Source organism: Triturus cristatus, chromosome 9, assembly GCF_964204655.1.
Source record: "Triturus cristatus chromosome 9, aTriCri1.1, whole genome shotgun sequence".
In the NCBI taxonomy this organism is placed as follows: Eukaryota; Metazoa; Chordata; class Amphibia; order Caudata; family Salamandridae; genus Triturus; species Triturus cristatus.
In genome coordinates, this window is record NC_140592.1 from 722649826 (window position 1) to 722666553 (window position 16728).

The following is a 16728-nucleotide window of genomic DNA, read 5'->3' on the forward strand; positions in this document are numbered from 1 at the left end:
TTTACCTCTCATCAACCATCCTAGAGTTATCTTCGCATTACCTGTTCTTTCTCTCCAGCATTCAAAAGGATATATGCCACTGGCCTTGTTGGGAGCTCTATAGTGGTCCCACATTATTTGAATTTAACACTCTTCACGGTTTCCTTTCTACCCCCATCCGTCTAACACATGGCTTCATTACCCTATTTAACCTCTTGACTTTTGTGTTCGCTAGAGAATTATTTATAGCCATCCTTAATGTTTCACACCCCTTCCCCCCCCTTCAGGAAATCCTACATCTCCTTTGAGATAAGTTGTATTCCATTAGCAGAATGGTTTCCTCCACACTATCCAAGACAAAATGCTGTTTTACAAAATTCAACCTTAGTGGCAGTGTTTCACTATACCTTCGCACTTTGCACTCAACCATTTGGAACTATAGCTTGCAAGGTTCAAAATAAACCTTTCTGTCTGAAACAAAGCCTCAAATGGTCGAACAGGTAAACTTAGTTTAATCCACAGTTTTGAGGGGTTCTACTTGTGACGATGGTGAATTTCTTATATGTTTCCCTTCAATTGTATCTGCTTATTGGAAACCTGTTCTAACTAGCTCCTCTATCATTGTCCATTGTAGGCTACTAAAAAATGTCCCTGGCCTTATCCTTGGTCACTCTCCTGACCAAATGGCCTCTGTTGGCTAGATAAATACTTTTTCTCTAACTTCAGCTTTATAAACTAACTCAAACTATCTTTGGAGTCACCCTTCTTCAATGCATAACTTTTCTTTCGCATGCCAGTAATATCCAATTGTTGTTCCAGCCACCCTCCTGTCTGCCCACCCATGAGCCACTTGCCTAACATTTATCAGTCACCACCTACACCTCTTTACTCAGAGTGTCTTCTTCAATCAACTTGATGTTCCTTGAATAAACAGGTTTTGTAGAGCTCACTCTTACCTGTAAAGGCATCCTGCCACTTAAGGTAACTGACATTAGCGTAACCATTTACAAGGAAGTGAAGAGAACTGTTTTCACTTTTTTATGAAAAAGATAGTGAAACAAACAAACCTCAGTGAAAAAGGAAGTAAACAGGTTTTTGAGGGTGTAAAGCATAAAGTCCAATACAAAGAAGCTATAGGTAGCCAATGAGGAATCTTGAGATGGAGGATAATCGAGGTACATACTGAAAGGCATTTAATAAGCTTGGCAGACTAATTTTATTAAATTCCAGACAGCGGATGAGGTAACCAATAGTGCCAGGGTAAAGATAACTAAGTGGGACAAAACAGTTGTCTGACGACAGTCTTCCAACAGTTCATAGTCAAGAGTGGAATAATCTCATGAAGCATTCTGATGCAGAAAAAAAATAGTGAAGAAACTCTGCATATTTTGCCTGCAGATTTCGTTGCTGCTGGCAGACCAAGAACAGTGTCCAGGACAAGGCGAGTCTCGCACAGCTCTGAGTGTTACTAATGCAGCATTCACCAGTGCTACTGGCCTAACCCGTCAGCTAACAGGCGTGTGCAGCCCATGATTAGTTTCCTCATGAGGTCACTGGTCCCACCTACCTTCCTTCCGAACTTGTGCACAACAAAGGTTGGACATTACGAAGAGCATGAGACCTGGTAGCAAAGTCTATACAGATGTGCTCATCAATGAGTAAGTGCCTTCTGTGAATACCAAAATGGTAGTAAGTTTAGGATTTTGTCTTAAATTAGTTCTGCGCACGCCGTTTTGTAACTTACATGTGTGCTGCATGAAACAGCACACATGTAAGTTACAAACTGGCATTTTAGGTGCACTTACTCATTTTGGTATTCACAGAAGGCACTTACTCATCAATGAGTAAGTGCCTGCTGTGAATACCAAAATGAGTAAATGGTAGTAAGTTTAGGATTTTGTCTTAAGCTGGTTCTGTGAATCAGGCCCGCTATTTTTTTTTAAAGGTTTGTTTATGTACAGGAAGGGACACCTTCCTGTACATAAACAAACCATGGCATTGTGCATTTTCCATGTGTGCTGCACAAGGCAGCACACATGGAAACTGCAAAAACGAGGAGAAATAAAGCATTTCTCCTCGTATCGCCAACTTAAGACCAGGGTTTTCCTGGTCTCAAGTTTGGCGTTAGCTCCTATTTACGCTGTCCTTGTGAATAGGGGGCAGCGTAAATATCAATGGGTGTTGCGGTGGAAGGCCCACCACAACACCCACTGCACGCCCCTTTGACGCTAAACACAGCGTGAAAGGGGGCCTATTCACAAGGCAGCGTTAAGCCACGTTAAGTGGCTTAACACTGACTTGCGAATAAGGCGAGGCCCCTATTGTCACCACAACATCACTGAAAGTGACGTTGTGGTGGCGATAGGGGCTTGTGAATATACCCCATGTGTAAACTGTATAATTTCTTCAGCGATTATGGGTACCCTTAACTAGCTGCCCTTACTGAAAGAAAGTTTTATATTGGATATATTCCATTGCCTTAGTATATGTTCGTTTAGACAGCTGTGACAACAAATGTTACAAAACTGTGCTTCATCCAATCCAGTGTTGGCTATGACGTTCAATACATCTGTTTCTCATAAATATGGCGTTAATTTACAACAAAGTGCGAAAATTATCAGTCATATGCCTTTTTTTTTACTTTGCATGGAACAGAATACTAGAGTTCAGGCTTATTACGGCCAGATTGCTCAAACTGCCTACACTTTCAAGCACCTATGTGTGTGCCAGTCATTTTTGTGGTGGTTACTCAATCTATTGTTTGCTGTGCATGGACACATACTTTTGGGAGACATACACTAGGAAAACTAGACTTTTACAGATATTGACGTCACTCATACTTGAGCATCTTGCCTGAAGAGTCTGTTACTTGATACAGTATTTCAGCCTTGAAAAAGTATAGTGGCGAAACACGTGTCGGCTGCCCTTTCTTTTGATACTGTACCAAGTAAAGAAGACTTTGAAAGAATTAGAAGAATAACAAACAACTTTTAATAACCTGTACATCGGATATCATCATTGGGCTTACAGACCATTTACACTGAACTTTTGTGTGCTTCGGTACTTTTTTCCTATTGCTTCTTGGTGTAGCAGGTTCTACTGTGGGGAGTTCCTATCCTGCTACCGGGAACATGAAGGAAGAACACAAGGGCTTGCATGCTATTGCTTATCATTTTGACAGACACTACGGAGCATATGTAAAAGGGGATTGCACCACCGAAATGTCACTTTTACGGGTGTTCCAGTGGTGCAATGCCCTGCTCCATATTTACAAAGTGGCGTTAAGCCACTTTTTGTGGCTTAACGCCGCTTGTAAATATGGTACCCTTCCATGCAGGTATCTGCAGGAATGGGGCGTGCAATGGGTGTTGCTGTGGGTGTTCCACCGCAGCACCGATGCTTTTTGATGCTGCCCCTGATTTACAAGTATCTGTAAATCTGAGGCAGCGCCAAAAACTAACACCATGCAAAAGCAGGCGCTAGATTGCCGCAACAAAGAAAAAATACTTTTATTTCTCCTCATTTTTGCTTTTTCTATGTCTGCTGCCTTCTGCAGTACACATAGAAAGAGTAAAGTGCAATTAATGGTTGTTTTGTGCAGGAAGGTATTCTTTCATGCACCAAAACAATCAATAAATGATAGCGATTTGATTCTGCAGCACACATAGAAGTAGCAAATCGCCATTATTGATTGTTTATGTGCAGGAAGGGACACCTTCCTGCAAATAATCAATCATCCCTGCAACACAGGCACTCTTGCACTATGGCGCAAGGGTGTCTGTGTTGGCACTAGGCAGCTTTTTTTAGCGCGGGCGCTAGGGAAAACACAGGGGTGCGCCGTATTCTTGAAATACTGTGCATCCATGCATTTTGGGAATGGTGCAGCACGGCACTGCTAAATTTGCAGCTGTGCTGTGCCATTTCCTTTGCACATATGCCCCTAAGGGCATGAGTAACAAATATAAACTCAGAATGTAAACTTACTACAAAAGTGTAAGTTACGTCTTCACTCCCTGAGTATCGCAATTGGCTTACTCTTGTGTGGGTGGCAGTGCTTTAAATGGGCCGGTACTCACCGGTACGGAGTACCTGCACTTTTTAATTTTCGCCTCTTGAGTACCGGAACTTCTCCTAGGACAAGGAGAGTACCGGTACTCATGGCGGGGGCCTTGACACAGGTGGTGCGCTTCATTTTCTCGTGACTCGGCAGCACTTTTCACAGGACCCCTCTGCTCCTGCAATCCTGAGCTGAGTTGCACAGGAGCACGAGAACAGCAGCTCTTCTCACCTTGACACAGCAATCTTGTGCTTCTCTGGAACTCTTCCAGTATCGTAGGGTGGCTGGTGGGTGTTTGTTTACCCGTTGATCCTGCACAGTAGGAGTTGAGAGTCCATCCTAAAATTAATGGAGAGGGCGTGGGGCGCATTCGTCAGGGCAGTACAGCTTTTTAGCATACCATGGTTTGAAATGACTGAAAATGCTAGTTCATCAGCAATTTAAATTAAGCATTTTTACTTGAATGTAAATCCCTGCCCTTGCCGCCAATTTTACGATTACCCTCAAACAAAAAAACACTTTACAGGCAACACAATTTTTTTTTTGCTTTGGTGCATTTAAACCACTTGTTTCGTATGGGAAACCATGTTTAACCCAAATGCGACAGACAGCTCCATGGAATGCTTTAGACTTTTAGACAGTTATGGATTTTAGCTGGTAATGCTTTTGCATGCTGGGACTCTTAGTTCTCCTTTCTCATTCTAAGTAAGGGTTTCTAAAAATTCCAGCATGCAAAGCTTTCATGGCAAAATTCAGAGACGTTTTTGAACATACCCTTAATATTATTATTAGGGCCATAATCATAGGAGAGAAACTTCCGATATTTTAACTTTGCACTTGGATTTCTTGCATATGAAGCTTGGAAAGGTTGAAAACCTAGCCCCACCCCTGGCTCCGCCCCTAGTCCCGCCCCACACTCCACCCCCTAGTCCACCACTCTTTTTGGTGAGTACCTGCATTTATTTTTTCCATTTAAAGCACTGGTGGGTGGGTGACGCCCCTCCCTAAACCTTCCTAACTCCTCCCTTACACCCCCACCTATTGCAGTAAATCTGCCCCTTCTTTAAGCCACTCTCCTGTGTCCTTCCCACATTTACTACAAAAACGAATACTGACGTGTGAGGAGACTGCAATCAAGTGGAGAACTCTGCACAAATAAGTATAAGTAATGCAGAGGTGTAAAACTCTGCACATACTTTGTGAATTGCAAACTGTAGTACGTTTTTTGTAATACTACAAAACGTACTACTAATTGCAGTTTGTGAATCAGGGCCTATATTTAGTAGTTGGACTTCTTGTTCTGTACTCTGGGTGACAATGCGAGCACTTAAGCATTTTCGCGGGCCGATGCCTTGGATTTCACAGGTACGATAAATTGAGTAGGCAAGAGGAGAGTATCTCCGCCTGGATAGAAGGAAATAAGTAAGTGTTTATCTGAGAACAGTGACACTTTATAGCCATCTATACATATACTTTGACGTTTTAAAATTTGTATAGGGTTTTTCACAATTGACTTCTGGGCTGACTGATCTTGGCATCCAGGCTGTCAACATTTACAATGTCCCTCCACATCCCGGCTTCCGGCATCTGGAGAAGCAGCCAGACCAGGTATAAAGAAAAGGGTATTTTCATGGTCTATCAGGCAGCAGCAGGAAGCGAGGGATTTCTTGAGCAGCGGAAACAAGCCACGCATCCGCCTTACCTGGTGGCAGAGGAGCTGAATTTTTTTGGCATCACCTTGAATGCTAATTTGAAAGGAGAGCAAATACCGTGTGGCAGCGCAGCTCTGTGGAGGCGCAGATCCTGCTCCAGGGCGCAGGGTGGCCATGAAATTGCTTTACACATTTTTATGTGTGTGTGTCCCTGACCGATCGATGATGTGGACGTCTAATGTAGAATTTAAGAAAGAAAGACAGTGGTTAGCAAATAATTCTGTAATGGCGGCGGCTGTGACGCGATCCCGCAGTGCGTACAGTCTCAGACAAATGCAGGGGAGCTCGATGAACATGAGGAGAGCATAGGTTAGATAAGCAGTAAAAGAAGGCCTGAACTACTTCTGGTAAGGAGAATAATAAATACGTTAGTGCAGAGCGGATCGCGTGTGCGTATTTCAGATGCGGCAGTGGTGCTCACATGTAGTGTGCGAGGGAACGAATGTCCGCTGTTCGGTGTGAGTGCGACTGCAAGCAGCAGCAGCAGCAAGCAGGGGTTCCCAGTAAGGACTTGTTCTTACAGTAGTCCTGGCTTACTACTGAATTGTAGGAGGGGGTAAGTAGACCTTTACATTTCAGACTGGTTAGTGGTCGTTGTAAGAACGTTTTTTGTTTTTGGGTCGTATTTATTACGTAACTCTGAAAGGCCATTCCGAGTTCTTGATGATCATGTTTTTGTGAAGTTACCTAACCACATATTTGGAAAATAATCGGATGAAACGCCGAAAGTGCTTCGTGCAACCGACATTACCAAAAGGGCTTCTGGATTTGCTCCTATTTTTTTTTTTTCGAATGCCTAAATCTGTGCTGCAGGAAAGTGGGTATCAGAGATTGTTGAAGACAGTCTGGAAACCGGGAATGGAACAGAGCTCTTCATTTTCAAGAGCCTTCAATGGCTTTGCATCTAATTGCGTTTTGTAGTGTTGAGGCTGAAGTAGGTAAGTTGAGAGCATGTTGCCAAAAATGTATTGAATAGAGAGGGGCGCAGTAGTCAGTGCACAAGGTGTGCAAGGGCTGAACTAGCTCACTTGTTTGAGGGTCCAGTCTGTATACTTTACGTGTTGGAATGGCTTGCATGCAAAGTAGATATTACATGTGTTTGTGTGTCTATCTGTCTGGCTGTGCGTGACATTACAGGTGTTTATGTGTGTGTGTCTATCTGTGCGTGACATTACAGGTGTTCATGTGTGTGTGTGCGTGAATTTACAGGTGTTTATGTGTGTGTGTCTGTGCGTGACATTACATGTGTTTATGTGTGTGTGACTGTGTGTGTCTGTCTGTGCGTGACATTACAGGTGTTTATGTGTGTCTGAGTGTGTGTTTGTCTATGCATGACATTACAGGTGTTATATGTGTGTGTGATTGTGTGTCTCTTTGCGGGACATTACAGGTGTTTATGTGTGTTTGTTTCTGTCTGTCTGTGCGTGACATTACAGTGTTTATGTGTGTGTGTGTGTGTGTGTGTGTGTCTATCTGTGCGTGACATTACAGGTGTTTATGTGCGTGTCTGTGCGTGACATTACAGGTGTTTATGTGTGTAGGTGCATGAAATTACAGGTGTTTATGTGTGTGTGAGTGTGTGTGTTTGTGCGTGGCATTACAGGTGTTTATGTGTGTGTGTCTGTGCGTGACATTACAGGTGTTTATGTGTGTGTGCGTGTGTCTATCTGTGCGTGACATTACAGGTGTTTATGTGTGTGTGTTCGTGAAATTACAGGTGTTTATGTGTGTGTCTGTGCGTGACATTACATGTGTTTATGTATGTGTGACTGTGTGTGTCTGTCTGTGCTTGACATTACAGGTGTTTATGTGTGTGTGAGTGTGTGTGTTTGTGCATGACATTACAGGTGTTATATGTGTGTGTGATTGTGTGTCTCTTTGCGGGACATTACAGGTGTTTATGTGTGTTTGTGTCTGTCTGTGCGTGACATTACAGTGTTTATGTGTGTGTGTGTGTCTATCTGTGCGTGACATTACAGGTGTTTATGTGTGTTTGTGTCTGTCTGTGCGTGACATTATAGTGTTTATGTGTGTGTGATTGTGTGTCTCTCTGTGCGTGACATTACATGTGTTTGTGTGTGATTGTGTGTGTCTCTCTGTGCGTGACATTACAGGTGTTTAATGTGTTTATGTGTGTTTGAGTGTGCGTGTGTGTGTCTGTCTGTGCGTGACATGCTGTCGTGAGATCAAAATCCGTTAGTTAATAGTAGCAACGTTTTGACTCAGTTAAATAGTATTTAATAGTTAATAATTCCTAGTGAGTCATCTAGACCCTGGCAGCCGATCCGACAAGCCACATGGTGTGGTATGCCACGCCAATCAGTGGTCAACCACCTGCCATTATTACAGGTCTGGATTTTTTTGAAACACGACAGTAGCGCTGCAAGCCAAAATGAGCAACGTCAAGTGGTCGGCCATGTCATTGCAGCAATGCACCCCGACCACATTTTTTTGTTGTTGACACATCTCCAAGTGCAGGTTTGTTTCGGAAAAACAAATAATGAATGTCCCTGGTGTCTTGGGCGTGTGCCTCTCCCCTCTTAAATTGGGCATGCCTGTTACCCACCTCAAATTGGGCTGGAGCAGCGTGAGGAGGATGCACAGAGCATACCCGAGGACACCTCAATGCCTCGGACTTCTAAATGATGGCCCTAATCAATCCTCGTCCATCATAAAGTTGATGTGAAGCCAGATCGGCGCCGTATGGTGGCATTTCCTAAAGCTTTACGGTGCTCTGTTTTAAGATGCTGCCATTTGGACTCAACCATCCTCATGTGCATATGCAATGGATACATTATTTAAAGGGGTTAAAGGAGGGTTCCAGGGCTCCTCTCCAAAGATAACGAAGTTAAATGAGACAATACTTTACTAAAAACGTCAAGAATGTTGAAGATGCATGCGGATTACCAATAAGAAGTCTATGTGGAAAATAATGGAAAGGTGTTTTCCAAATCTGGCCTATTTCCATGAAGAATGTTTGCCCCAGAACCGTGACTCATTAAATATACTTTTAGGTTTCATCAACTATTGTGTGTGTTTTCCTAATAATTTTGTACAAAAAAAGTTGAAAAAAGAAAACATTCAAATTAGCTCATTGATAACAAATACTTATTTATTTATTGAACGCTCTAACTCTGTTGAGTGCAAACTAATTACACTTCAAAAGACAGACATTTTTACGTCAGATTAAAAAGTAACATAAACAAGGCACTAATGTTGCATGGTTTCCAAAGTAGATATAATCATATTGACTGTCTTTACCTGAGCCCATGATCTCCAGCTGTTCTACCGCAGATTCCTTTTTAGGAGACTGCTAATTCGAGTGCATTCAAAGCTCTGCATAAAGCTGAAACAAAGCATTCAGTCACTGAACAGAAGACGCTTATTCATGGACGCTGAAAAACCTTTATTTGTATAGAATTTTGATAATTTGTTTGTATCTAGCTCAAATAGGTCAAAAGTTATTAAAATCGACACAAACAGGGTTTAATACTTTACCTAAACTTTGCAGAAGTTCATTGGGCAACTTTCAGCTGTGGTTGCAGTGCTCAAGCCTTTGAAAATGTGTCAGTTTGGGTCAGACACAATAACCATCGCCCGGTTATATACTGGGCCAAACGTATTATCTGCAGCAGGAATCAAACATTTTGACTACCTAAACTGAATTTAAACAGGGTGGAAAGAATGATTACTTTCTTGCCTTAAAATGTTTTGTTTCATTATAAACTCATGCCCTGAGAAATGAAGCATGGGAATCTCTACATAAGGCCTCTTTAATGGGAGATAGCTCGGCTTATTGGAAAGCTGTAAAAGCACCCTTTTTAACTCCTGGAGGTGGTCCGACAATTGAAATTGTTATAACTGAGGACCAATGGATTGATCACTTTACAAGAGCATATAATGGTGAGGGTTACCCTGACTTGCAAGCAAATAACAATCAAGGGGAAATCTCCCTGGACTCTCCGGCCCAATACTCCTATCTCCAGTTTACACTGGAGGGAGTGAATAGGGCTATCTCTGCAAGCCTGGACGGTAAGGCCCCTGGGCCTGATGGGGTCCCTGTGGACTTGTTCAAGTCAAACATGACTCTATGGGGGCCAATTATCACCCAGGTAATCACTGCTAGTTGTTTTGCCCCTTTTTTGACAACTTGGGTTGAATCAACTATTGTGCCAATCTTCAAAAAGGGGAACCGCCAGGATCCTGGATGCTATAGGCCCATTTCATTATTGGACTCCCTGACCAAAGTAGTTGGTCGAATAATTTTAGAACGGCTATACGTATGGGCAGAAGTTAACAAAGTGCTATCTGATATTCAGTATGGATTCCGTGAGGGCCTAGGGACAAATGAACAGAGCTTAAATTTACCTATCTTTGTCAGGAAATACACACGGGTGAAGGAGGGTAGGTTGTTTTTAGCTTTTGTGGATCTTACCGCAGCTTTTGATTCTGTGATACATGGTAAGCTTTGGGAGAGCCTCGAAGAGATGGGGGTAGATGCCCAAATTATCCATTTTCTTAGGCGCTTATATAGCGATGCGAAGGCGCGAGTTCGATTTCGCCTGAGTGGTGATCGCACTGCCCCATTTCCAATAAGGAGGGGGGTTAGGCAGGGATGTGTCCTAGCCCCCTTTCTTTTTAGTCTTTACATTAATGGCTTGTGGGAGGCGCTGACTAAAGATAATCAAGATTTCCCCCAAATAGCCGGACATCCTGTACAGCCCTTCTTTACGCTGAAGACGCGGTTTTAATGTCACAAACGCAAGTAGGTCTGCAGAGGGTGCAAGATAGTTTTTCTAATTTTATGAGTAATCTTGGTCTCAGGGTGAACACCTCAAAGACCTTTATAATGAGGTGTGGCCGGGGTAGTCGGAGGTGTAGGGATATGTTTGTGGAAGGACAGAAGATAAAGCCCACAAAGAGAAGTTCATATTTTGGAATACTCTTTGATCAAAATGACTCATGTGTCCAAGCCGTACTAGTAAAAAAAACTAGCGTTTTTAAGGACTACTGCCGCACTTGTTAACTTTTCGAGAAAGTTGGGCAGGAGACCGCCAGTAGAGCTTATTCAGATTTACAAAGCGAAAAGTGCCTCCACAGCTATGTATGGGGCAGGGATATGGGGATTTGTTGACACATATACGTTACAAACGGTGGAAAATACCTTCCTGAGATATATTCTGTCTGTTCCGAGTAGTACATCTTCGTATGTGTGTCATGCCGAGTTGGGCTTACCATACATTTCTGATCTTATCAAAATGGAGCCTATTTTACTATGGTACAGGATATGCACAAAAGCAGAGAAACAGTTAAATAGGGATATTTTAATGGACAGCTTGAAATTGGAAGAGGTTCTAACTATCTCCAGGGTAAGGTATGTCTGAAATTCTATGCGTGACTTAGGTCAAATAGAATATTTTACTGACCCGACTACCATGCAGACTGTAACGAGAAAGGACCTAAAAAAAGAGGGTCTTCTGTTACTAGACACGTTAAGAACGTCGGCTGGAATTATAAAGCCTAGTGTCCAGTATAACCAACTGATTTTAAATACTTTTAATATTCAACCATATTTAACATTTGTACCTGGTGGCCATGACAGGTTCTTATTGACTACAGTTTGGTTTGGGATCTTTCTTCCATAGACTAGTAAGCTTCCCAGAAATGAATGACGGAGCTCGAGAATTGCAATTGTGTCCTTGTGATAATCACTCAGATCGATCCACTATACAGGAGGTCCTATTTTGTAGATTCTATAGTGAATACATAAAAGCTTGGAGTATTCCAATCTTAAAATCCCTGGGGATTAGACCATGTCGCCTGGCCCTCATTGTATTACAGCTTCTTGATAATGTACATAGAGTGTGGAGGACAGGAATGTTTTTAAAGAAAGTATTTAGCCACAGGAAAAGCATTGCAATCTAAGTGCTGAGGCCGTAAAGACATACAGGGATATTGTTATTAACTCTGAATTTTATAATTATTTATATATAATACACTCTTTTATTGCTATCCTGTGTAACAAATTGATTATTTTTATGTGCTTTTATGATTGTATGATACAGCGATCGAATAAAGCTACTCTTGACTTGACTTGAACTCATGTTTACATGTGTTTTTGTTTGGAGCCTTAGGGCCATATGTAGGTAGCTAAATACCGGTGGGTAACGTCCGAAAATCGGTAATTTTCCCGTTACCGACCTGTATTTAGCCCATTCTAATGTAGGAGGCAGGTTTTAAGGATTCGGTAATTTACCGATTCCTTATTTTAAGGAATCGGTAAAATACAGAATCCTTAAAGGCTGTGTAGGAGGCACTCTAGTGAGTGCATTTGTGCATTCAGGATTCGTTATTTACCACCAATTACAAGTTGATGGTAAATACCGAATACCTTTAAAAAAAGCAATAATTTGCTTTTTTCAAGGTGCCATGTGGTAGACATACATGCCCTTAGGGCATGTATGTGCGCCATATGTGCACACATGCATGATTCAGAGGTGCAACAGGGTGTCAATGTGACACCCTGCCACCTTTGAATATGCTCCCCCTATTACCGATTCGGTATTTACTGAATCAGTAATAGTGAATGGCTTCCAATTCATTCCTATGGGCCTCAGGGATGAAGGGGAAGGTGATTCCTTATTACCGAATCAGTATTACCGATTCTGTATCTTTTACCGAATTTTTAGCTACATATGAAATATCGATTCCTAAATACCGAATCGGTAAAATTCGGTATTTAGGAATCGGTATTTCAGTTTTACCTACATCGGGCCCTTTATTCCTAATATATTGTGTGTTTAACATGGAGACAAGAAGCATGAAGAGACAGGAACGCGTTCACTGTCACTTTAGTAAAGGATCAAAAATCAGAGTGGCTATATGAAAAAAGAGTACAACTAACACTAAGCAGAGTCAACTTACAGTGTCACTATTTTCCTATTGTGGGTGAGCCTCCAGTCTGAGGCCTGTGCGATGCTATTGGTTGACAAACCAGACTCTCTCTCTCTCTCTCTCTCTCTCTCTCTCTCTCCCTCTCTCTCTCTCTCTTGTGTATCAGGATCAGCTTTAATCAGTTGTTTTCCGTGACGTACAAACAGTCACACATGTTATAAAGGAGGGCTTCCCCCCCTCACTTCGGCGGGTAGAACAAGAAGTCGTAAATTTCAATCTAAGGACCAGTGTCCTACTGCTTTTTAGTGTCCTTTTCAGTGTGCTGTGGACCATCGGCAAAACATCTCCTGTACTTATGTTTGAACAAGTTCAAAAGGCTCTAAAAAAAAATTCTATCATGGTCGTTCAGAAACCACCATGTCCAAATTTCGGTTTCCTTTGCACTGAAAACGTTGGTTTAAAAAAAGTACAACAATCTATATTTTTAAACAATAAATACTATCATTTGTTTGCAGCGTTCAGTTTTCTAGACTATGTCCTGAATCAAATGGGCACTACTCACAATTATCCCATCTAATTCGGAACCTTCTGTCTTAGAGATGGTGACAGAATGAATTGCATTGTGAAAAGTTACTAAGCTGGGGGAAGATGAATTGTGGTTTATTGAGTTATTAGTGTCATCAACAATTTTTGACTAACTCTCCTTTTATCTCCTCCTTCTTTTCCAGGTGACATCGTCTGGCTGTGGAACTCATCTTTTTTCTGGACCCTAATTCCAGCCCAAAGAAGGCCTGTGAAACGGAGCTCCATGTGGCTTCTACATCAGGATGGCTTCCTAGAGCACGATCTCAAGAGCACCTGGCCTCCCACCATGAATGTGTCAGTTGCCCCAAATGCCACAGACTCACCAGATCCAATTGGAGGCCACGCCATCTGGGAGGTGGTACTGATTGTTTTGACGACTGGTATCCTCTCCTTGGTCACCATCATTGGCAACCTGATGGTGATGGTGGCCTTTAAGGTCAACAGCGATTTGAAGACTGTCAACAACTACTTCCTGCTGAGCCTGGCCTGCGCTGATCTGATCATTGGAGCCCTTTCCATGAACCTCTACACTATGTATATTATCATGGGGTACTGGCCTTTAGGGAGTGTGTTCTGTGACCTCTATCTTGCTTTGGACTATGTGGCCAGTAATGCCTCCGTCATGAACCTCTTGGTCATCAGTTTTGATCGTTACTTCTCTATAACGCGGCCTTTAACTTACAGAGCAAAAAGGACTCCAAAGAGGGCAGCCATAATGATCGGTATGGCGTGGACCATCTCTTTCGTCTTGTGGGCACCCGCCATCTTGTTCTGGCAGTACATAGTTGGAGAGAGAACAGTTGGCCCAGGAAAGTGTTACATTCAGTTCTTGTCAGAGCCGATCATTACATTTGGCACTGCCATTGCTGCATTCTACCTGCCAGTCACTATAATGTCGATACTTTACTGGAGGATCTACAGGGAAACAGAAAATCGCACCAAGGAGCTTGCAGCTCTACAGGGCTCGGAGAGTGCCAGCATTGTTCAGCCAGCCATGAACAGCTTTAGAAGTACAAGCAGCTCTGACCAATCTCAGGCAGTGGAGACACCAGCCGCCACAATACAAAGGCCGAGGGTTTGCTGCTTTCCAAACTGGAAACAAAGCCGGTTGGCTGAGAAAACTCAACAGGAGAACAGCAGCAATGGGAGCTGGAATAACACTGAAGAAGGCGGTTCTGCTGACTCCTTGACTTCTTCAGAGGGAGAGGACCAGCCATTTGAAATGAAGAGCATTTGCTCTGTTGTGATCAAGTTGCCCATGATCAATTCTGTGGTTCGCTCGCCCAATACAGCTAGTTCTGACGGGTCGAGTGAAACTTTAGATAAAGACAGCCCTCGGCAGGCCAGGGCCATGCTGATGAATTCCTCTAACAACACAAGCAGGAATAATACCTGTGATGTCCCAACGGGGACCCCACAAAAAGTTAGCAGTGCTAGGGCCAACAAGCGCCCAATGAAACAAAAGCCACTCACCTTGAACTCTACTGCTATAAAAGATAGGGGGACCCCCAAAGCACAGGCACCAATCACCAAAAACCAGATCAATAAGCGAAAGAGCATCTCCCTGATCAAGGAGAAGAAGGCTGCCAAAACCCTCAGTGCAATCCTGCTGGCATTCATCGTTACCTGGACCCCCTACAACATCATGGTGCTTGTGTCCACTTTTTGTGGAGAAGAGTGTGTGCCGAATACCCTCTGGGAGTTGGGCTACTGGCTCTGCTATGTTAACAGCACTGTCAACCCCATGTGTTATGCCCTTTGCAACACCTCCTTTCGCAACACCTTCAAGATGTTGCTCCTCTGCCACTGGGACAAGCGGAAATGGAAGACACACAAGCGGCCGGCCTCCTGCTATAGGACCCCGGCACACTGAGTCTCAAGATGGAGCTGCAAGTGAATCCTTTTATGGTAAGCTATGGTTCTCTGGCCTATATTTCACTTCTGGATCAGGCTTACTGCTGCCTGTAATTTCTATGCTTGGGGATTAGCAGGAGAGAAGTAAATGAAATAAAAGTGAAGACAAGGGGCTACAGTTGTGTTCATCCCAGCATTATTGTGTGTCATACCAGTAGATCCCTTACACCTACAAGGAAATTTGATCTTTTTGTTGAAAAGAGGAAATGGCAGGTCTCTCTCTCTCTCTCTCTCTCTCTCTCTCTCTCTCTCTCTCTCTCTCTCTCTCTCTCTCTCTCTCTCTCTCTCTCTCTCTCTCTCTCTCTCTCTCTCGCTCTCTCTCTCTCTTTATTCTCCATTAGAGAGGGAGTGTTAGGAGTCAGAAAAAATTCTCAGAGAACCTCTTATCTGCAAGCAATGATAAAGTGGAGTCCTGCCAGAGTAGCCGCAAATCAGAACGCGCACACACAATAAATGGTATTTTACAATTATATGATTATTTATAAATCATATTAATTATAATTATCATGGTTATTATAAACAACTCAGCAGATAACATGTAAATCCAGGAAAATGTTAGTTAAACCCAATTATATTTAATCACACATCCCTGTCCCATTATTCCATTCTGTACTTATTACGTATGAATGTTGTCAGCTGTTTAACTTGTATTACTTCACTAAAGTTTTATTATTTCAAGCCAGGTATAGATTCCCTGTACACCGTATGCTGTCATCGGGTCAGCAGTTTGAATTCATCACACTATCATTTCCCTCAAAAACCAATTTTTGTGTGTAACCCCATCCATGCACTGGTACTTTATATACTTTTATCAATAATGGGGTAATTGTGGAGTGAGCAGGGAGGCATTCATGCTTGGATCCTGTGTAAAAATGTAGTCGTAGGATCACAATTACAGAATTCTACAATAAAAATTCCACACATTTCCCCTTTACACAAACTTAAACACCAGCAATAAAAAAAGAGAAATACCAATAAAATAGTTTATTAAATGCAAATCTTAAACAAGAAATTTGTAAAGAATATCCACATAATTGCAGGATGAGAATATATACGCTAAATTGAGGAAAAAGCTGTGACATCGGATGATCTTCCTACCATAAGTTAGAAAACATTGACCTGGTTTAGACTTTGCCAAACAGTACTCAACCCATCAGGATGGTGAAGGACATTACATGCGTCAACCTGATGGACTACCATCCACCAAATTCTTATATTACTGCTGGTCATTCCTATACATTGAAAGTAACCATTGTCATAGCAGCTCCTTTCAAGATACAAAGGTTTTGTGGATGGCCACACTGGTTTTGATGACAGTCCACAGAACATTTCACATATTTTGTTTTTGAAAAACAAATTCCTAAAATGGGAGTTTAAACAACCTGAGAGAGTTTCTCCCTTGACAGAAAGCAGAAAGCATATGGTACTTCCATCTCTAAATGAGGCAAGCAGGCCGAGAGTTTGGGGAACAAGGTACATTACCCATTACCACACTGATGAGCATCTCCCAGACCCTTGTTTTCTCAGCAACCCCCTTAACTCCACCACACTTTCTCTGGGTGAAACCTTTATCATCCTGTTCAAATT

At 42.5% G+C, this 16728-nt stretch overlaps 1 protein-coding gene across 2 annotated transcripts in view; it reads left to right on the forward strand.

Annotated features, from left to right (window-relative positions):
- LOC146798603 (muscarinic acetylcholine receptor M1-like) overlaps positions 1-16728 on the forward strand; it is a 422152-nt gene that overhangs the window by 195285 nt on the left and 210139 nt on the right. For both annotated transcript variants that reach the window (XM_085625907.1, XM_085625906.1), the window contains exon 2: positions 13371-15135. In XM_085625907.1, the coding sequence (XP_085482033.1) occupies positions 13451-15100 (1650 nt within the window). In that variant the 5' untranslated portion in view covers positions 13371-13450 and the 3' untranslated portion in view covers positions 15101-15135. The remainder of the gene's footprint in view (positions 1-13370; positions 15136-16728) is intronic.